Source organism: Labrus mixtus, chromosome 6 (genome assembly GCF_963584025.1).
Source record: "Labrus mixtus chromosome 6, fLabMix1.1, whole genome shotgun sequence".
In the NCBI taxonomy this organism is placed as follows: Eukaryota; Metazoa; Chordata; class Actinopteri; order Labriformes; family Labridae; genus Labrus; species Labrus mixtus.
In genome coordinates, this window is record NC_083617.1 from 5,583,599 (window position 1) to 5,606,531 (window position 22,933).

The 22,933-nt window shown below is 40.2% G+C and overlaps 1 protein-coding gene across 1 annotated transcript in view; it reads left to right on the plus strand.

The window, feature by feature from the left end:
• dst (dystonin) overlaps positions 1–22,219 on the plus strand; it is a 112,131-nt gene extending 89,912 nt beyond the window's left edge. The window contains exons 73-102 of the mRNA XM_061039610.1: positions 77–199; positions 311–412; positions 1,115–1,216; positions 1,524–1,697; positions 1,925–2,080; positions 2,256–2,453; positions 3,322–3,450; positions 4,989–5,159; positions 6,213–6,368; positions 7,147–7,353; positions 7,625–7,744; positions 8,354–8,523; positions 9,397–9,556; positions 10,538–10,732; positions 10,820–10,948; positions 11,843–11,986; positions 12,155–12,343; positions 12,454–12,583; positions 12,732–12,895; positions 12,986–13,148; positions 13,230–13,384; positions 13,476–13,550; positions 13,706–13,723; positions 14,535–14,651; positions 16,266–16,383; positions 17,083–17,199; positions 18,842–19,032; positions 19,246–19,356; positions 19,948–20,065; positions 21,144–22,219. Coding sequence (XP_060895593.1) covers positions 77–199; positions 311–412; positions 1,115–1,216; positions 1,524–1,697; positions 1,925–2,080; positions 2,256–2,453; positions 3,322–3,450; positions 4,989–5,159; positions 6,213–6,368; positions 7,147–7,353; positions 7,625–7,744; positions 8,354–8,523; positions 9,397–9,556; positions 10,538–10,732; positions 10,820–10,948; positions 11,843–11,986; positions 12,155–12,343; positions 12,454–12,583; positions 12,732–12,895; positions 12,986–13,148; positions 13,230–13,384; positions 13,476–13,550; positions 13,706–13,723; positions 14,535–14,651; positions 16,266–16,383; positions 17,083–17,199; positions 18,842–19,032; positions 19,246–19,356; positions 19,948–20,065; positions 21,144–21,400 — 4,359 coding nt within the window. The 3' untranslated portion in view covers positions 21,401–22,219. The remainder of the gene's footprint in view (positions 1–76; positions 200–310; positions 413–1,114; positions 1,217–1,523; positions 1,698–1,924; positions 2,081–2,255; positions 2,454–3,321; positions 3,451–4,988; positions 5,160–6,212; positions 6,369–7,146; positions 7,354–7,624; positions 7,745–8,353; positions 8,524–9,396; positions 9,557–10,537; positions 10,733–10,819; positions 10,949–11,842; positions 11,987–12,154; positions 12,344–12,453; positions 12,584–12,731; positions 12,896–12,985; positions 13,149–13,229; positions 13,385–13,475; positions 13,551–13,705; positions 13,724–14,534; positions 14,652–16,265; positions 16,384–17,082; positions 17,200–18,841; positions 19,033–19,245; positions 19,357–19,947; positions 20,066–21,143) is intronic.
• Positions 22,220–22,933: the final 714 nt, after the last annotated feature.

Consider the following 22,933-nt stretch of genomic DNA (forward strand, 5'->3'; position numbering starts at 1 on the left):
GAAATGACTCGGCTTATTGACTCAACGTGAGAGTGGTTTAGAGCAATGGAGGAAAAACTGCTTTTGATTCTTACAGGGATTCAAGGAGGAGATCGATGGGCTGCAGGAAGAACTTGAAGTGGTTCAAAACCAGGGTGCAGAGCTGATGACCGCCTGCGGGGAACCTGATAAACCTGTGATAAAGAAAAGTCTCGATGAGGTACAGATTATAGAGAAAGCCATCTTATAAAGACAGAAGACTTTGGAGAGTCCTTAAGGCTTTCTTTTGTTGCATATGGCTTGTTGGTGAAGATTTTATATGATCTTTCAGGTGAATTCAGCGTGGGAATATCTCAATAAGACGTGGAAGGAGAGAGTGGAGGGACTGGAGGAGGCCATGCAGGCTGCTGTGCAGTTTCAGGATGGCCTACAGGTACTTATAACACGTCTGTACTGTATTTTCTTCAAGGAAGGGAGAAAGGAAAGTCATTTTCTGAACACAATCAAACAAGATCATTAATTTTTTTTATTTTCTTTAATGGGAGGGATTTTTCTTGTCTCAGGCTTTTTGGTGAAATTGTGGCGCAATTTTTCCATAACTTACCCCAAAACAGACTTTTCAAAACTTTCTTAATTTCACTTTTAAGATGTTTACTGTATAACTCGTTAAAAAATAAAGTAGTTCTTCGGAGCTCAAATAAGTGTTTAAATTTGGACGCACACAGTGAGCCACTTTATGTAAAGCGTTTCAGATGAAACCACTGATTACCCTGCTTTGCTGCTTTTATTGCAGTGGAGTGAAGTGATACAACATTTTATGAGAGACCTGTTCATTTTGAAACAATAAACACAAACCGCAGAGCTGTGCTATTATTGGCTCAAACTTTAAAAGAAAGAGTCTTCTGCTTTACTTTTACTTTCATTTAAGATCCCCATTTATTCTTCTTTAAGATTACAGTTTTGTATTACAGGGCTTGCCTTTCATTTTTTGTCTTTTTACCCAATTTGTCAGCCGCATAGATTTACGAGAGGCTAACTGTAAGATGTAGAGCTTAACACGACACTGAATGAAACATGACTCCCCGTGCACAAAGCTTTGTTTGCCAGTAACAATGGCTTCCCACCTTGTTTTCAGGGTATGTTCGACTGGGTGGACATTCTTGAGAGCAAACTGGATTCAATGTCACCTGTAGGCACGGACCTGGAAACTGTCAAACAGCAGATGGTCGAGCTCAAGGTACAGTCTTGTATTTGTATTTCTGTAAACATGATGTGCATCGACCTTGGAGTATTTATTCCTTACATTGCTGCAGTATTCATTGTCACAGAAGATCTCTTATGTAGCAGCTGTGTTTATGTTGCTTTAATCATAACCTGCCCTAGTTTCCCTTTTTATCCCCGTACAAAAGCTCTACAGAAAAAAAAAAGCAGTCACACTGTTTGATGTACAATAAGACGCATTGTTCAGCTAACAGGGAATAATGAACTGTCCATGAAGCTTTGTGCTTCTGTTGACTGACTGGGTGTACCACTGTATGATTCAGGAGTTCAAAGGAGAGGCGTACCAGCTGCAAATTGAGATGGAGCGCCTGAACCACCAGGCAGGCCTCCTGCTGAAGAAGGTGACAGAGGAGGCGGATCGCAGCGCCATCCAGGAGCCAATGTCCGAGCTCAAGATGCTCTGGGACAACCTGGATGAGAAGATCATCAGCAGACAGGTCAGAATAGAAAATAAGCGTGCAGACAGAAAGCTTCAAAATATATTGCTGGGGAAATTAAGATATATAGTTTAAACAGATATGTGATTACTTACTGATACTGATCTATGTTGCTTTTTGCTCTTTTAATACATACAAAACATCCTGAACAATGGTTCCAACATGCAGTGGAATGTGTTGTATGCGGGTCAGTGTGTATCTAATGGTTTAATCTGTCATTAATCCAGCACAAACTGGAGGGAGGCCTTCTGGCTCTGGGGCAGTTTCAGCACGCACTGGACGAGCTGCTGGCCTGGATGAGCCACACCGAGGAGCTTCTGAACGAGCAGAGGAAGGCAGGAGGAGACCCCAAAGCCATCGAGATAGAGCTCGCCAAGCACCATGTATGAAAAAAAGTCAACCCCACATTACATTGAATGCATGAAAATGGAAAAAGCCAGCAATGGATTTAGTCACAATTTGCTGTATTTTCTCTCTCAAAATGAACCTTTACCCATGCAGCTTTATGTCCCTGTGCTTCCTAACGTCAAGACATTTCTGTCTGCTTTATCTCTTCAGGTTCTCCAAAATGACGTTTTGGCTCACAAGGCGACGGTTGAGACAGTCAATAAAGCCGGTACTGATCTGGTGGAGTCCAGTGCTGGAGAGGAAGCTTCCAGTCTTCAGAGCAAGCTGGAAAACCTGAACCAGCGGTGGAAAGCCATCCTGGAGAAGACGACGCAGAGGAAGCAGCAACTGGAGAGTTCTCTGCTTCAGGTATAACGATCATTTTCACCCCAACTGTATCAACTTTGGACATATTTGTGTTTATTTATTGTTCTTTTTTTAAGCCTTGATTTATCCTTTTCTACCAGAGAGCAGGAATGTTTCGTCAAAGCCACACGATGCTCTTGGAGAAGTCTCCTCCCTTCCTTTTGCTTCCTGCAGAGTTTATTTTCAGAACCTTGACATTTAGCGAGGGGGCTTTGATCCGAGAGAGGAGGAGAAATGTTTGTCAAGTTTCTGACAGAGTTTTACAAGATGAGAATGAGGAGAATTTCTCAGTAAGATCTGCCAAAAATCCAATGAGCACAGCTTTCTTTAGGGCCCAGTTTACTCCCAGACAGACAGACAGACAGACTAAAAATGAAGTATCTAAAAACAGACAGAAGAAAGATAACTAAGAACTGTCCAGTGTGGAAAACTGGATTATAAATGTCTGAAAAATACAAATAAATAAATAAAGGATTATAATATAGGAATCTAAATATATTCAAATGCATATGCGATAGTTTTCTGTAAATGAGTGTGCATGTTTTTATTCCTGCCCATTTAATAGTATAATGGCATTTAAGAGAAAGGACTGTATCACTCACTCCTGCATCTCAGTGTTATCAGCCCAGTTCAATTGTAACAGTTTTACATTGAACTTAAAATAAGTAGCTTGTTTTTAGTGATCTGCATCTAATTCATTACATTTCAGGGTTTTTATTCATTCAATCTGCAGTTGTAGCAAAATGAATCCAAGGAATTAATAACTCAGACATCCTCCTCTCTGAGCTAGAGGTTGCTAACAATACGTGTGTGTGTGTGTGTGTGTGTGTGAGACACCTTTTGTCCTGACTCAGGTTGTTTTGTGTTGTAGGCCCAAGGTTTCCATGGTGAGATAGAAGATATGCAGCAATGGCTGAAAGACACAGAACGTCAGCTGTTGGCATCAAAGGCTGTGGGAGGCTTACCAGACACGGCCCGGGAGCAGCTTAACGCCCATCTGGTATGTGTTTAACAATATGAAAGGCCACATACAGATGGCAGGCTCGTAAGGAGACGACTGTGTCTTTTCTGTGTTTTTATCTGAAGTGTGAAAATTAAATGACACTGCAAAATACATGACTTGCATCGCCATGCAGGAGACGACAAAAAAGCCTTTAAAGCGTTGCAAATTGATTCGGCCGTGTCCGACGATGATGAATTTAGGAATGTTTACCTTCTTTGTTTTCCTTTTTTTTCCCCCCTAATGGTGAAACTCAAGACAGTCTCACAACAAGCTCTCCCAGAATACGCATCGGTGTCGACCAAAAACAATAAGATTTGTTGAAAGAAATAACTTCCATCAGACTTGTAACACTACACTGTTTGTGGGAGCAGTCTCTGCATGTCTCACTGCGTTTCATTCTTTCACCTTTTTTGGACTAAATTTGGACACACAAAAATAAAGACTGACAAACTCATCACTTACACTTCGCTTATTGCAGAGGATTAAATTCAGCTCTGTCTTCTTTATTGGCATGAATTAAATAAAGACATTCAGATTAAAGTTAAGGAAATGAAAGTCAAGAAGGAAAGAAAGAAACAAAGTCTGCATAGTTTAGTCATCTGAACTGCTTGTCATTTTCCACACAAAAAAAGTAAGGAGACATTTTGTAAACAATAAAACAACAAACAAAAAAACCTAGAATAAATAGAAGCAGAGAAACATTATTGCAGTGGTATTTAAAAAAAAACTTGTGGAGTAACACATCGGTACTTTCTCTGTATTCATTCATTCATTTATGAAGAACATTTAAAAATAACAAATAAAATATACAGACAAACAAAGCAAATAAGACTGAGAGCGTACTTTCTGTAATGTCTTGATTTTTTTTAAGTTGTCATGTTCGTAAATGTTGTCAGAAACGATTCTAGTCCGACCTCTTTCTTAATTCAAGCTTCATCAGTTATTCCAATGCTTAAGCTTTGCATCAGAATCAGAATCAGAATCGGGGTTTATTGCCAAGTACATTTACACATACGAGGAATTTGACTTGGTGTATTGGTGAATACAAGCTATTACAATATATAAAATAGAATTTAAAAATGTAAAATATAAAAAATAAAAAACACAAAATGTACAAAAGATGCAATGTAGGAGCTGTGCAGTGGACTATGAGAAAAAAGTGTGAATATGGTGAACATAGACATGTTGATATGTAAATGGATGGACTCTGGATGTTTTAAGAGTTATTAGTCGTATTGACTTGGACGTGATAATTGAGGACGGGAAGATTTTTTAGAACTGCATGGTGACACACAGGCATAGTGGCTCTTGATTGCCTTTTCTTTTTCATATGCACTAATATCTAAAGACTGCAAAAGGACTGATTGTAAAACCATCATAGATGAACATTCTGAGATATTGCCTTTAAAAAAAATGATTGTACAGTAGGACTGTAAGACTTTCACTTTGCTGACCCAAACTAAAGTCTAGCTGTTATCCAATCTGTTTTAGTGAACCCATCTCTCATCTTGTGTCATTGTGCTCCCTTCTTCCAGGAGTTGTGTTCTGCCTTGGAGGTGAAGGAGGAGCTGTATCAGGAGCTGATGAACAAGGGTCAGCAGCTGCTCGCCGTGACGCCCGAGGGCTCCGACAGCAACACGGAGCAGGACCTCGGCAACCTCAAGGACAAATGGGAGGCTGTGCAGGGGAAGGTCGCTGAGAGAAAGGTATGCGGTCAGAGCTCGTGGTGAGAACAGAAACCCTAATGAATCATAACTTCAGCTTTCAGGCCCCGGAGAGAGAGAGAGAGATCGACCGACAGACACTTGAGCCGTGACGCTGTAGTTGTAAGCCTCTAATCCTGGGGCTGGTAATGAATGGTGTAAGGAGGGAGGTGGCTACACTGTAGATCCCAGCAGGAGTGTTACTGAGTCCCAGAAACAGTTGGCCTTGTCTCATAAGTTTCCATGGTGGAGCGTTGATTAATAATGGAGCTAAAATTGTTATTAGAGCTCAAATGAAGAGCCAATTATTTTTTCTCTGTGACACATATTAACTAGTCCTTTGAGGGCATTTTCTTCTGTCCTAAATAAACACAGTTCCCTCTCTCCCTTTGCACTCTTCTTCCAGATATGGAGATGCTCTTTCTGGCTGCTCCACGGTTTGCCTTTGCTTCCTATTTAGTTTGGTCCTCATCCAGAGAATTCAGAGTCTGCTAGATCTTAGAGCTGCAGCTGCCGGCCAAACTCTCCGCAGCAATTTGACACCCCTCTAGACGAGTGTGTTCTATTTTTAAGCAGAGAGAAAATGACTGTAATAATGAAATAAGCAGTGACTTCTTCACTGTAGTTCTGTATTGAGCATTACCCTCAACATGAGCCTCAATAAGTGAGAGGAACACATTAGAACTCTCATCAGGTTATTAACGCTATTAGCCCAGCGTTGACGAGACTTTGCCAAGGTCCCCGGCCGTAACAAATGGATGTTTGTCAGCGGTGGAGTCAGCAGTGGATGTTTCTCTCATTCAATTAAGAGCTCATCATTCCCCCTCCGGAGACGTCGACTTCCTCTGTTTAAATAGAGGTCATGTTTGGCACAACTGACGTGTAATTGTTTAATCCAGTGTTGTAGCAACCACATGGTTTGTTTTTCAGCATTGTGCAGTGTGACACAGGTATAAATAGTTTCTCTGTTTGGACAGAAAAAAGATAACAGGATTATTATTTCCCCTCAATGAGCAGCGGACCCTGATGGTGATGTTGTTGTTTTTCCGTCTGCAGGTGAAACTAGAGGAAGCCTTGACGTTGGCGACAGATTTCCACAACTCTCTCCAGGACTTCATCAACTGGCTCACACAGGCGGAGCAGACGCTGAACATGGTGTCGCCCGCCTCCCTCATGCTGGAGACCATCATGTTTCAGATCGATGAGCACAAGGTGATTTTTGTTAGCAGAAATGAAATCCTAATGACATAATGTTTATTTGTAATGATTTTAATGTATTCTTCTGATGCTAAAGTAGAAGCAGTTCAACGCAACTTTATGTTTTAGTCCAGCAGTGAGCAACTAATTTATTTCATTTTAATTACAAATATAATAAATGATGAAGAACAAGAATATGACTGCATGCAAACAGTTGGGAGAATTGCCTAAAAAAAACAACAGGGACTTCTAGAGAGGAATTGTCCAAGCACAATATTAAAAGTAATGGTTATAATTTATACACAATATTTATGCTTCTGTCAGTATTTAAAACATATCGAACAAGAATAATCAGGACGGTAACTTGGCAGCAGGGCAACCTCGAATATCCATCTTTGTGCGAGCAAACATAAGTCGCAAACAGACTGAAAAAAAACCCTCTGTCCAGGGATGTACAAGTTAGCAATAGCAGTGATTTACAGTCTCAGAACATACAGGCATGATACAGTATGTCTTAAAGCGTTTCACGAGTACTAGAAAGATAAAAATAACAAAACAAAAACAATGATAGAATAGAAAACAGCGTAGGTTTTACAAAGGCAAAGTATAAGTTGAAGTCTGCTTATAGACAGTGAATGATTTGAAATGAGCACAGAATGACTCCATCTCCTTTTCATAATTTAGTGCGTAACTCATTAGCACATCCCAACACGATTCACATTTCCCCCTCCGTCAATTAAAAATCCTTCTGATCATTAACAACTGACCTGAACCTCCTGCGCCCTCTCTGCAGATGTTTGTGACCGAGGTGAACTCCCACAGGGAGCACATCATCGAGCTGGATAAGACGGGCACACATTTGAAATACTTCAGCCAGAAACAGGATGTGGTCCTGATCAAGAACCTGCTGCTCAGCGTGCAGGGCCGCTGGGAGAAGCTGGTGCAGCGTTCTGTTGAGCGCGGCCGTCTGCTGGACGATGCCAGGAAGAGAGCGAAACAGGTACATATTTCTCCTGGCTCTGATATGGGCATTGTTTCACTGCTTTTAGGACATTTTTATTATCATTGGAAACTCGGTCCATTTGATGTCATGCCCATTTTGTAGTCTTCAGCCTGTTATAGCTTTTTCATTAGTGCGGGCCCTCTTCTGTTCCCTTGGCTCTGGAAACCTGATCGTCTAAACATTTTACAGGCCTCTGCAATAAATCAAATGAAATCATACCTTTTTCAAAACGCTTTCCGCAATTGTTTGTTTCTTCATTCTTCATTAGTTCCACGAGACTTGGAACAAACTGATGGAGTGGCTGGACGAGTCCGAGAAGACGCTGGACTCGGAAGTGGAAATTGCCAACGATCCGGACAAAATTAAGACTCAGCTGACGCAACACAAGGTGTCTGATCATCATCTTATCTTGATTTACTGCGGGAAAAAGAATGACCCCTTAAAATAACCAGAGACCCTCTGACAGCATCTACAGCACAGTTTCAGTCATTAAACAGAAACGACGCCTGCGTTCAATCCAAGTCTGAGTTATGAGGCAGCTCTTACACGCTCCATGCTTAATGTGTGATATGTTTAGTGAAAGCTATTTATGGGAATGGCTGTATCTGCAGAATGCGTTAGTCGTGCATTTGCTTGCGTATCGGACTACCCACTCCTCATGTTGTCTGTGCAGTGTTATGCAGGAATGTTGTACTAATCCTATCATAATCCCAGGATGGACCAAGTGTATTAGAGGATGACCTTGCTTTTGGATACTTTTAATCCCTTGGTAGCAGTGGCTTTTAAGTTTTGACCCCTTTTTTGTTTCCTTTACAGAATAGTGTGTCCTTAATCGCATAACACACAGATTAAGAATTAAGATGCTGTGTGACATGCCAACAGTAACAGGGAGACATTCTGCACTGATGTAATCCCCCCACACATCTAAAGACAGAGACAGTAAAATGACTTTATTGCTCAGATGATACTATATCTAACGATTGTTTCTTATACACAGGAGTTCCAACGAGCCCTGGGCAGCAAACACTCCGTGTACGACACCACCTCTCGAACAGGGCGGGCCCTGAAGGACAAGACCTCCCTCCAGGATGATAATCAGAAGCTGGACGACATGCTGAGCGAGCTGAGGGACAAGTGGGACACTGTTTGTGGGAAGTCAGTAGAAAGGTAAAGATACATCTCCTAGCATAGCTTAGCATCAGGCACAGAATCTTAATGAGGGTTTATTGTCTATACGGTTCATGCTTTTGTTTTTCATATGTGATTTGGTCCATAACAAAAAGGAAATTAAATGAAAATGCATAAAATGGTTAAATAAGATATATTCATATATAAAACATATGTGGAATAAGTATTTTAAAGGAGAAAGAGCGGTATAGTTTGTATACAAATGTGTTAGATGTTGCAAAAGGAGTATGCAAAAGTTTACAGTGGGACACTTATTTGTTGTTTTCTTCATTTATTTTTTTATGAACAAGTGAGGAGAAACACTTCCACAAATCAGGTGACCTCAGGGGGTCATGTGGTCCAAAGCAAGGAACGATATACATTAGAAATAAATATTAGAAATACAAGACAGTCATAGTAAAGGACCACAAGACCTACATTATGCATAGAAGACTTACAATAGGAGCGTCATAGTTCAAAACAAATATACATAAATATACAAAAAATATATACACAACTCCAGCAGGTAAAAGCCTGCAGTACCTGGAGCATTACCTGAAACTAAATAGCTTGAATAACATGACGTGAACATCAGAAAAACCCGTCATAATGACATTTAATACAAGGAGAAAAGATATAGTAATAGAGGCAGCTCTATAATATAAAAGTAGTGATAGGACGAGGGGCTCCAAATGTCACATGTGGTGATTATTTACAAGAAATGTTAGCAACTTTTTCTTGTGCGTACTTTGTCTTCCTTCTGTCTTTGGATATATTTTGTGTCCAGCACTCATTACTCAACTGTGTGATATTTTTTACCAGTACTTGAGAAGTCCTCTTCACGGATTGTAAATACATTTTGCTCTCCTGCAGGCAAAACAAACTAGAGGAGGCCTTGTTGTTCTCAGGCCAGTTCACCGACGCTCTCCAGGCTCTCATTGACTGGCTGTACAGAGTGGAACCTCAGATGGCTGAGGACCAGCCCGTACATGGAGACATAGACCTGGTTCTCAACCTGATTGACAACCACAAGGTAACAAAAGACCCACAAGACCCACAAGACAAGCATGACCAAAGCTCTAAAAATATCTCTGTAGAGCTGCTAGTTTACACACTGGTGTAAAAAAAGGAAGCAGCATCGAAACTCAAACACGAGCACAGTACTTCTCACTGGTGCATTAACACCAGCCTTTGCTTTTTACACTGATTGTTTCTCATCACAATAGAAAACAAAGGACTTTGGAACGGCACTGAAGGGGAAAGCATTGTACTGTAGTACTTTTCCATTGAGAGTCCCTGTTCTTTGAAGTTTGCTGGAAAGCTGCTGTTATATTTGCTCATGTCTAATGTTTTGATCAATAACTGCAACTTCATCAGCAACAGAGCAGAACTTGTTTCTTGTTGCATCAACAGCTAGACTTTTTTAGACTCAGACAACTTTATTAATCCCAGTGTAATTCGATTCCACAGTCCAGTACGTTTTTTGAAGTTGGATTAATTTGTATCATCAATAAATTAAAATTTCCGTTGGATTTATTTGTTATAAATACCCAAAAAAGAAACATGAAGTACACAGATCTTTATACTTTTTGTAAATTTACCTCTTTTATCTCTAATCTGTCTAATGATTTTTGTCAAGTACAGATATGAGAAGAGTGCATGGTTTTCTAATGGTATTGTTCTTTTAAACGTCTTTTTATTGATAATCAACACTGAAAAAAACAGCAGCGTTACAGGAAAAGGATTTTTTTTGTAACTAGCAATTGCACTCTCATATATTACAAAGCAGCAATCTATCCAAACCAAACACTCACAGCTGATCATAAAAGCTATGCTCTGAATAATGGATGGAAAAGATAATGTTTCAGACAGTTATAATAAATATTTATCTGTCCTTGATCGACCATAAAGTAATCAGAGTAACATTTAGAGCAAGAGCGTGCATGCTTTTTTTTTTTTTTTTTTTTTAAGCATCGGGATAATTATTGTGTCCCTTGTTGATTGATCGTTGCAGGTTTTCCAGAAGGAGTTGGGAAAGCGGACGGTAGGCGTTCAGGCCCTCAAACGATCGGCGAGGGAGCTGATAGAGAACACCAGCGATGACTCGTCCTGGGTCAAAGTCCAGATGCAGGAGCTGAGCACTCGCTGGGAGACGGTGTGCAACCTCTCTGTGTCCAAACAGGCCCGGCTGGAGCAGGCTCTGTGTCAGGTACTGCAGAGGAGGCCTTAACACGGGTTAGATAGAAGGTGCTCTTACTCTGTGAGCCTGACTGATGTGTGTGTCCTGTTATTGCAGGCTGAGGAGTTTCACTCTACTGTTCACATCCTGCTGGAGTGGCTGGCTGAGGCAGAGCAGAGTCTGCGTTTCCATGGCAGCCTGCCTGACGATGAGGAGGCTCTGCAGGCGCTCATCGAACAACACAAGGCAAGACATTCAAATATTTACAGTCTACAGTACGTTTCAGCTTGCCTACAATAAACAAGCTTAAATAAACTGAGAGGCACTGGTTCGACTCGGTTGGTGGAGAGGGCGCCCTATGAGAGGAATTTTAACTGTTTATGACACATTGAATTTACTGTGTTGTTGATGCCTCTTGATGGCATTAGTTACTTCAGAATCAGAATTGAGTTTTATTGCCGATTACTTATTTATTATAAGGAATTTGATTTGGTGTATTAGTGCTAAACAATTAACAAGGAAATAACTCAGAACTAGCAACAACTTAAATAATACAGTATAAGAAGCTATTACAATATATAAAATAGAATTAAAACATTTAAAATATAAAATATAACAATATAAAAAAGACAAAATGTACAAAAGGTGCAATGTAGGAGCTGTGCAGTGGACTATGAGATGGTCACTTAGACACAGCAGCCTTTGCCATCAGTGTGTGAATGTGTAGGTTTAGCATGCAGTGCAAAAGCGCTTTGAGTAGTCAGACAACGAGAAAAGCACTAAACAAGAACGAAGAACTCTATTGTAAGGCTTTGTTTGTCGAGGTGCCAAAATAAACAAGAATTCAAAAGTTCCTCACATAAGCTTCAAGAAGTTAAATTTAGTTTTTATGACTGTGTTTGTTGTTTTAACAAATCAGTGAAACCTGCTGGCATGTTTTTGACATATACACTCACTCCAACATTTAAAATGTTTTATTATTATTTGCTGAGATATTATTCTTTATTCTTTTATTTGACCTCTATTTAGCCGGATTGTGTCTTAACGTTTCTCTTTCTGCCCAGGGAAACCCGGTCAATTTACACATTATACATGAGATTTTCCACTTTCCACAACTCTTTTCCATTTGCTGTTTTTCAGGAGTTCATGAAGAAACTGGAAGAAAAGCGAGTGGCTCTAAATAAAGCGACCAGTATGGGGGAGGCTATTCTGACCATCTGCCATCCAGACTCTATCACAACCATCAAACACTGGAACACCATCATTAAGGCCCGGTTTGAAGAGGTCAGTGCACAGCTGCATCCCTGCACACATGCCAGGCTGCTCTGTCATACCCGTTGGTTTAAAAGTTGGACGCTTCTGGCTTCAATAGAAGAAGCCTTTCTGCACAAATCACCACTCTGGGCAGCGTCAGAAAAATGATTGTTATTCTGTGCAACGTTAATGTTCCAGGTGCAGGCTTGGGCCAGGCAGCACCAGCAGCGACTGGCCACGGCTCTCACCGAGCTGTTAACCACTCAGGACCTGCTGGAGAATCTGCTGACCTGGCTGCAGTGGGCCGAGACCAACCTCAACAACAAGGACAAAGAGGTGCTGCCGCAGGAGCTCGAGGAGGTCAAAAGCCTCATAGCAGATCACCAGGTATAGTGAAACTCGGATAACTGCGAAGCTGTTCTGCTTCCTGAAGTTGACTTGTAAGAAAGTGCACATACAGCATGAAGTAGACGCACACTTTTTGGTTGTCCTTGCAGGCTTTCATGGAGGAAATGACCAGGAAGCAACCAGATGTTGACACAATCACAAAGACACACAAAAGGAAGGCTGCCCCCGAGCCCCAGATCCAGTCTCACATCCCCGTGCTCGGCAAAGGAAGACCTGGAAGTATGTACCACATAAATACAGCTCACACAGAGCGTGAACCTGAGCCATCTGGCCCAGTGCTGAGTCGCTGCAGGGTGACACCACATTGTGTCAGTTTTAACACCTGGGATGATGTCACTGTTAATCCTTTTTTGTCTTTCACTAACAGGAAAACGTTCTCCGACACAAACAATGTATGCGTCAGCAACACAACCTCCCATTGAGACCAAAAACCCCAGAGTGAACCTGCTGGTCACTAAGTGGCAGCACGTGTGGCTGCTCGCTTTGGACCGCAGGAGGAAACTCAACGATGCTTTGGACAGACTGGAGGAGGTAATCAAGCTGTACTGGCTTTTTTTTTTCCTGATGTTTTTTTTTTTTGCAGTTTCTGGTTGCTCATATCTCTTTTCTTTTTGTTTTCAGTTGAAGGAATTTGCCAACTTTGACTTTGATGTGTGGCGGAAGCGCTACATGCGCTGGATGAACCATAAAAAGTCCCGCGTCATGGACTTCTTCCGTCGCATCGATAAAGATCAAGATGGCAAAGTGACGCGACAGGAGTTCATAGAGGGCATTCTCTCCTCCAGTGAGTATGATACATATGAGGTTACAATGTACCGCAGTCAGAGAAAAGCTCTTTTTTAACACTTCATGGGCTCTTCAATAGAATTCCCCACCAGTCGTCTGGAGATGAGCGCTGTGGCAGACATATTCGACAGAGACGGCGACGGCTACATCGACTACTACGAGTTCGTGGCAGCCCTTCATCCCAACAAGGACGCCTACAAACCTCTAACAGACGCCGACAAAATTGAAGATGAGGTGACGCAAACTCTCATGCCCGGCATTTCTAAATCCAGAGACATTACACGAGAATTGTGAGTCAATAAAAAATGTTTTTTTCTGGTTTTAGGTTACACGTCAAGTAGCAAAATGCAAATGTCCAAAACGATTCCAAGTGGAGCAAATTGGTGCCAACAAATACCGGGTAAGGATACTTTGATAATTGAACATCTCTAAGCAATGCCATGATTTAAAAAAAAGCTGTGGAAGGTAGGTGTTGAATTTGCTGCAATAAATGTCAAAGATACTTTAAAAAAATGTCTAATAATTCTATATTTTATTGTTTCCTCACATCACCAGTTCTACCTTGGAAACCAGGTACATATCCAAGTCCTCTTCTGTTTTTAGTCTTCTTCTGCTCTCAAACCTTGTGTGCTGCTCATTTACCATGTTTGCTTTCCAAGTAACACTCTCTGCCCAGATTCCTGGCTGATGTTGAAAGACTGAAACTCAGAAGTAGAAATAAAGATATAAGGCTGTCTGATTGACTCCGTAAGGAACATTGGACTAAGGTTACCTCTAAGTCCAAGATGAAGTCAAAACATAACTTTTTCTAAAGAGACAAACGAAGAATCAGCCGTCTTGTGTTTTTAAGTTTTACGATTCATGCCTATTTTAGATTATTCTGATGCCAAAGATCAAACGTTATAAAGATCCAGGTGATCGTTAGCGTAGCAAATGTTTATTTATCTGCTTTTGAGTTTCAGAAATGCAGTATAAAAGTGCCAAAACCATTTCAGCACATGTTTTTTTTATATCGGTCCACAGGCATAAGTTCATCTGCTGGGCTGTTTTAAAACAAAAAAAAAAACGCTTTCTGTGTGCTTGCCTTTGGCGCTTCAGTCTCATGGGAATGACTTACTTTATCATTGGCTGACACTTTTATTTATCAATTTATCTTAACCTCAATGATGTCAATGAATACTTTGCTTTTTTGTTTTTTTATTTAACTGAACATGTCTTGAAGAAATTGCATGTTGCAATTTAAAAACTCATGGGTTCATGTATGCCACATGCTTTCTTGTTGCAGTAAGATTAATAATGGGCGGTGTTAGAAAGAGGTTTTAGATTGAAGGAGATTGTATTTATGTTTCACACAACATTGAATTGAAATCATATCTTTTGACAGTTTGGTCTGGTTCACTGCTTACATGACTCCTTAATCGGCGATGAGACAATAGCAAACAGGGAAAATCAAAATCATGCCCCCAACCTACACGTTGCCGTTTTGGAAAGCTGTATTCTGGTAAATGGTTATTCTTAAGATGTGTCTTGTGCCTCGTTTTTTCCTTCAGATCATCATCACCTTTAATGTATTTGATCACTAAAAATCACCAGCGGCATTCAAATCATTCTGATAATCATATAAGTGAGGGATTATATCACCAGCTGAAGAGATATCATGAGATAGTAGGCACTTAGCTGAGGGTCATCAGTGTTTGGTCATGTCTGCGTGTCGCACCGTGGTGGATTAGACAGAACCGATCAGAACCATTCCTCATGTTGTTCTCAGTGTGTCATTGGAGCTAGCTGCATTGGGTCTGCATCAGTGTGAATGCATCCTGAGTCATAGCTGTAGAGAAGTGCAACAAAGTTCAGGAGATTGCTTTTTGTCCGCCTGATCATGATGTGAAATTGCTTCTTTTTTTTTTTTTCATTGTTGTTGTTGTTTTGATGGAACGCATGCGGCTGTGATTGTCTCGTGTGTTTTTGTGCTAATGCTCGCGGTCACATCCAACTGGCCGACTTCTGACAACTGTCACCTCATAATCCTCCAGCCATTCACACCCATGACACGCTCAGTGTTTGGTGTGTGTGGCTGCTGAGATGAAGGCAAATTATTATTATACTCTAGTGCCTCCTAGTGGTGTGACAATGTGCCTTCAGTTTATGTGGGTTTTTCTTACAGGCTAATTACACAATAGCTGAAGCATGACTCTGCCAAATTAAGTCAGACATTATGGCCTGAAAACCACAAATTAGCTGAAATTATTTTTAAAATGTCATAAAAGGGCTTTTTTAAGTCAAGTGTGCAAAGCTGTAATATGTGGTTTAAACAGATGGGACAGTTTTTATCAGATAAAGTTGAAACAGATACCAACGTAGAGCCTGAATGAAACTAAAGCTTTCACACTGATTCTGATATTTTAGAGGTAATCTAATTAAACTATGTGATTCTTAAGTATCTGTCATTTGTCCCAAAAATATGACAAATGAATTTTAAGTTACATGAAGTCTGTTTTCTGACATTTTTAACACGATTAAGATTTAAAAAAAATCAATGATATGTACAGATATCAATACACAATGTTTAAAATAACCCATCGACAATTATGCCAGGCTCTACATGAAGGCTTTTAAATATGAGATAACAAACATGAAGTTTAGTATCAAAAGGATACTCTATTGTGAAAAGTTACGCAGGAGGAGTACATTTAGTAACATTTAGATCACATACGTTGACACACATTTATAGAAGAAATCCAGTTGGATTGATCTTTGGTGTAATTTGTGTCTTTGAGAATGAAAATGTTTTTCTGCTTTAATCTGTTTGTATAAAAATCTGTGCAACATGGAAACCAAATCAGTCCTGAATCGGGCACAAATGATCTTTTAATGGCTGTTTTAATTTGAAATTTTTGCACTTTATATATAAATTAAATTTGTCACTTTCCAAAATAAAATCAAGAATAAACGTGGAATAAGTCAGATTGTGCACAGCAGTCTGGTTTCCAGTGTTGCACAGCCTGTAGCCTGTAGTGACTGAGTGCTCACACTCAGGTCAGTGTTTTCACACGTCCCCTCTTTGTTTTCCTTCCCCCCCCCTCCTCCCCCCCCCCCCCCCCCTTCTCCGCTGTAGTTTGGAGACTCTCAGCAGCTCCGGCTGGTACGGATCTTGCGCAGCACTGTGATGGTGCGGGTGGGAGGAGGCTGGATGGCTCTGGATGAGTTCTTGGTAAAGAACGATCCCTGTCGAGGTGAGTTCAAGAGTTCACCACAGGAGCGCCCCCAAAGCACGGCCGGTAGACCGCTGGATGATAAACACACCTAGTCCTCTGTATTATTTTGTTTTCTCTTAGACTGTGTTGTTGTTTTTACAGAGAAAAAGAAAGTTGGCTAATCCATGTCTCAATCCACATCACTCTTAGAAGTATTCTATTCATTGAAATAGTCATCTTTTATATGGTTTAATAACTTCACATGTTTATTTAAAGTAACAGACTGTGACAGAATTAAGTGTTTTCTTGGCTCCAGATCCATTAAGAGTCTAATCCTCAGTTTGAATATAAGTGGACAAAAACTACTGAGACGCTCTTCCTGTTTCTCTTCTTGCTTCGTGCTTTTATTTTGGAGGTTTAATTCTTCTTCTGGAGGTCTGTTCTTACTTAACACAACACAGCGCTCCAAAATGAATATCTGATACTTTAAAAAAAAGTGAAGGAAAATATCTTTAAAATGTTGTTTATGTCAGCAGATTTGTCTGAGAAGATTCAGAGGTACACGTTCTGCTCTCAGATGTGCTCCTACTTGATGAAAGCTTCCTATATCTGTGCCCACATGCAGTCTTGAAATCTCTATGCTCTCTTCTTGTTTCTGCTGTCGCCTGTAATAATCTTTGATTTCTGTTTCTTCCTGCCAATCCTTCCTCCTGCTCGACATGATATCGTTCCTTCTAGTTCATCACCACGGGAGCAAAATGTTGCGCTCGGAATCAAACTCTTCAATTACTCAGTCTCCTATAGGTTGGCAAATCTCACAATATCTCACCATGCTCCATGAACCCACCCACAGTGGTATGTGTGTCTGCACAGCCGAGCGTGTGTACTGCTTGTGTTGGTGCTGGTGTGTACTTCTGTAGCGGTGTGTGACGATCATCATCCACATAAAAACCAGCTCCACTCACAGTCGTCCGTCATTCAGTCACAGTTGGTGTTCATGCATGCGGTTGTTTGTGTGTGAGTCACACCACCTGCTGACACTTTCGCTGAGTCTTTTTTGTTGTTGGGATTTGACGCGCCTCGTTAGCTCTTTTTTTTCTCTCTCAGCATGAAACGAGCGGCGGCTCTGAGTCGAGCTTCTTTTGCAGTTCTGCAGGTTTGCTTGACAATCAAACAAACATTTAAAAAAAACCCCATGAAGGTTTGATGGACCCTTAACTGTCATTAACCTGGAATGATAAAACAGTATAACATCATCATCACAGTTAACGATGAAGTCGCTCTTTAACAGAGCAGGAAAAAAAAAAAATCCTACTTTTGATTGACAGTCAGGCTTGTGATGAAAACTGCATGTCAGCAAGTTTGTTCCTAACACACCTGGTGCCAGTTTGTTTTTGGTTTACATGGGAAGTTTATGTTTCCTTGGTTTTTGTCATTCTTTTCATTTGGGCTGTGTTTTGGTTCGGTGGGTGTTATGGTGCACTTTGATTTGTTTGAATCTTTTCACCGTTTTGTTTAGCAGTCCAAGCAAACTCGTTGCTTGTTGGAGAAACGTCAAGTTTCTTTTTCAACGTCTGCAGCAGAAGTTTGGTTTCTTTTGGACAAGATGTGAAACTGACATCTCGTATTTTGTTTGAAAGCATTTACTTTATGTTAAATAAGGCTGTCACATCCTGGTAACACTTTATTTCACAGGTCCGTATATGACTAATAATTTCTTGGAAGTAAAAATGTTAATGTTCAGCTTTTTATAAGGAAACCTAATTAATAATTATAATTCTTAAATCTCTACATTTCCAACAAAAAAAAAAAAACAATGATTAGAAATCTGACTTTTTGATGCCAAACTAAAATGGTATTAATATTGAAGCATATATTCAACATGTTTCATTAAATAAGTTTCTAACCCTAATGAATAATGAAGAAATATTTGCCATTAGTGTTGTAGTCAAGACCACACTAACCGACACCAGACCAAGACCAAGGCGGGGCGAGGCCGAGACCAAGGCCATAAATATCAGTGAAAAATCTCCATCTTGTGTGCAGCGGGCGTGTCACTCATTTAGACCGTGACACCGGGAAGGTTGCGGCCGTAACCGGGGGACAAAAATCTAATTATGAATACATTTTAATAAATTTTGTTTATTTAGAAAGTAATGACGTGGAAAAATATTTTAAATTAAATCAGGAGCCAATTAGTCTGAAACCGAGTAGAAATGTTTTCAATTCCAAGACCGAGAGCTTCAAAAAGTGGTCTCTATTCCAAGTACTACAACACTATTTGCTTTAGTCTCAATGATTATTTATATTCCAGCATAATCACTACTAAATGACATAGTTATTCCAGGAAACTTTCTATGAAATTATTAGGAATTCAGAGACTCAGAGTGTAAAATAAAGTGTGGACTCATTTTTCCTCATCACCACAAACAACCTGCTGAAAGTCATCACAGTTGTGTTTCTATCGTGAAGCTCATTTGAAGTGTCGTTTCCTCAGCTAAAGGCAGGACCAACATGGAGCTGCGAGAGAAGTTCATCCTCCCAGAAGGCACCACTCAGGTGATGGCGAGCTTCCGCTACCGAGGCCGCAGATCTCGCCCGTCGTCCAGAGGAGCTTCTCCCACCAGATCCATGTCAAGTCAGAGCTGCCCCGTCCCCGCACACCAAGCAGCGATCGCCAGCGTCAAGGTAAGAGGAGCCGCTCCGCTGCCACATTCCCCCTCACTCTGCACATTGATCATTCCCCACCATGATTTCCCTCATGTATCAGCATTCTTTGTTTTCCATCATTTGATCATGTTTTTTTTTGTTACTTCCTACATCTTGAGTTTCTCATATTTATTTTTTGATTTTTTTGAATCCATGTCTGTGTTTTTGATTTTATTTGCCATTGTTCCTCAGACTCCCCAACACATTACCCGCAATTATGATAAGCCCTGGCTTACAAACAGCAAACCCTCCACTCCTCTTAAATCATCAGACTCCTTTGGGAGCCAGGGTTCATCCTCAGAGGTATCGTCATATACAGAACATGATGTGTGGAACGCTTCATTATTACGACCCAACTGAAATCTACGGCATGCTCGTCTGAACAGAGACTCTCTGTATGATTTACAATTTGATCCTCCAAAAACAAAAACATGACAGATCTGAAAGATATCAGTCTTACAAACTGGTTCAAGGTGTTACAGACTTCAGTTGGGTCTATAAGCTCTGACTGTTTTGATCCCTAAAGGTCTGAATGATTAATTCTTGCCTTGTTAAAAATATCTGTCTCTTTTCAATGCAATCATATTGTGAATTCTTGTTTATAAAATCTATGCATGTATGATTATTTCTTGACTAATTAGCTACAGGTTGACAATAATTTAAATACCAACAGCTTCATGTTTAACATATACCTCCCATACTAACTGCTCTACAGAGAGCTCCAGCAGTTCTTGATATTTAAAGGATTTTAGAGGTCAAATGTCATACTAACTCCACTCATATTGTCAATATTTGTAGTTCCATTAAGTGTCTGAAACATTGTTTTGTAAAGCACTGAACATTAAGCTACAATTCTTTACAAATTAGAGTTATTCAATCTCTTTTTTTTTGCAGGGTACGCCGGTTCAAGGCAGTAAATTACGCCTGCCTGGGTTCATGTCAGGTAAAGGATTTCAGTCGGGCGAAGAGGGAACGCTGATCAGCGCCGCTGTACTGAAAGCTCGAGCAGGTGGTGAGTAGAGAGCGATACGTCTGAGTGATTCTTCAGTTTATTTCAACTAGTTTTTGTTTTGACACTTTTCAGGTTATTGTTGAAGAAGGAGTTGGTCCTTGTAGCTTTGACTAGAAATATATAAGCAGTAAAAACAGTTCACTAAATGAAAGTGATGGCATGTTGGTTTATTTAGTTTTAGTAGTTTAAGTGTAGTCATGCATCATAATGCAGACCGATGTGAGGTTCAGTGTAACTCTATCAACATGAAACATGCTGGTCTCGCTCAGCTTCCTGAGTACACTGGGATTTAAATGATGTTCAGAGGGAAGAGGCTAAATCTATCCATCTATCTGCATATCATTGACTTCTGATTGTTCTGTAGACTAAGTTAATATCAACATAGACCCTGAAAAAAAAAATATATATATCATCTTCCTTTTCTGACTAAATACTTTTGACAAGGCACCCTTACTGCATCAAAAACAAAAATACACATGACCTTAAAATAGACACTTTGAAAGCACCGTTCAACATATACGAGCTTCTAACCCTTAACTGTTCAAACGTTGAACTTCCAATTCTGAATAATATCTGTATTGAAACTCATTTTCACACTAAACACAGTCTTTGGACAGTCTTGTCCAAATCAGAAAACAAAAATACAACCAACAAAAGGTTTAAGAAAGATTTACTAGCACGGTGAAAAAGAAACTCGAGTCACATGAAATATCTGTCCGATTAGTTCCCTAACTAAAGTGAGTAAACACAGAATCACACAGCTAGCCTGATGTTAGTGCTTTAATGAATAATAGCACCGGAACAGATGTTGAAAAAATAATAATATTGATGAAATATGGAAACGGTTGTACAAAAATAGCTGAAAGAAACTGAGTGTGTATTAGTCGTCATCCAAAGATGACCTATGGAGAGTGGAGGAAGGCTGCCTTGAATTATTAATTTGATGTAACACCATGAGCTATGCTAACAGAGGCTATTAGCAACATAATTTAAAAATAAAACCAACTTCCTGCACTGCATCTCAAAAGTTATTAATTGTTTTAAGTTCATTAATTGTTCTCTTTGTTTTTATCTGTAGAGTCGAGAAAGAACTCCAGCCGACCTGGAAGTAAAGCAGGAAGCAGAGGGAGCAGTCGCAGAGGGAGCGACGCCTCTGACTTTGACATCTCGGACATCCAGTCCGTGTGCTCAGACGCGTCCGAAACAGTCGGCGACTCGGCCCGAGCGACGCCGCGTTCTGCGTCGCGACAACGCGGAGGCAAACCCTCCAAGATCCCCACTCCTCAGAGAAAAACCACTCCCACGAGCAAACTGGCCAAGGGATCCAAGCGATAGTCAGTGGCCTTGAAAAACACAAAACCCAGGAGCTAGTTGCACCCTAAACACGTGATGGACACTGGAGATATCTAACTTAAAGACTGCAATTGTGTTGAGTGTTATTTAAATTGTTGCGAAGATGTAAAATATTCTGTTGAGAGGAAATATGGTTTAATATTTTGTGAGAATGGAACGTCAATGGCCTTTTGTTTTTAATGTATTTTATTTTCTGTGAAAAATGTCAAATTGTTTTTATCGTATTTTATTTTATTGATGATGAACCCGTAGAGGTTTGACGAACACTAGAAAATCTTGGGATGACTACACCGCACGGTTAGCTAACATTTCTAAACACACTAATGAAGGGCAACACGCAGGATAGCGCTCTGAAAGTTACTGAATGTACTGTAATTTATGTTGGCTCATGTTTCGGAGTAGATGGTGCATTATGGTACCATTTGAGACACTGCAATTATCTATTTAAGTGCTATGATATACTGCCACCACGCATTTAAAGGGCAATGCAATATACTACAATAAACCCCAGTAAGCACTGCAGAAACCTTTGAAAACACTATTTAAGGCAAGTAGCAGCAACCTCGTAACCATGACGCTTTGAAGTCCTGTTTGTTTGTGAGCAGCTGAAGTCCCTGTTTTGTTTGGCCACTTCACAGCAGTGTGTTCATTGACCTTTAAAAGGTGCCACTCCATGTAGACATTCTATTGTGCATCCATGTCAATGTATGGTTAATTTCGGTAGAGCTGAAATTGTTACTGTAACATTACTTTGTAATAAACCTGCTTGCAGCAAACCACCAGAAACTGGTGGAGACCACACACTGTGTCATCACTTGTTTTAGCTTTTTTTTATTTATTATCCATGCCAGCAGCGTTCTTAGAGGAAGAGTCCTTCTGAGTTTGATCATCCCCTGACTTTTCCTCCTGAACTATTGCAATTGGTTTTGGTGTTGATTTTGGCGCCCCCTGTGGACAGAGCAGCACCTCTTGTCTCCGCTGATCTTCTCCTGTACATGTGTAAGTAGTGTTTTCTGATGGAAGAATCTCATCCTGTGTTCTGTTAACGGTCTGATTTATCACTCATCAGGAGTGTTTGTCTTGAAAAATGTAGAAAGTATCATTTCAGCTTCATGTTCTTAAAGACTTAAAACACCAACTCTGCTGCTGTGGTTTAAGACATTCATAGTCATAATAGAAAAATGATCCATCTTGTTGCTGATGGTCTTGTGTAGTTATTCATGAAGACGCATCAGTATTAATACTTATCTGTTTCAGAACCAGCTCAAAACTCCTCACAGGAGCTTTAATAATTGAATATTGTTTTGGTGGATTGCTTTGAATATTTTGACCTTTTTTACCGTGCCATCATCAGGTCATTGTCTTAACATCCAATGAAATATAGAAAATATTTCTTCCTGATAAATTGTACATGCTACAGCATGCTCCTTACCCTGAATGTTTCATAAAGTCCAATCAAAAGTCTAATTTTGATTTCTTGATTCAGATTCAGACAACTTCATTAATCCCAGAAGG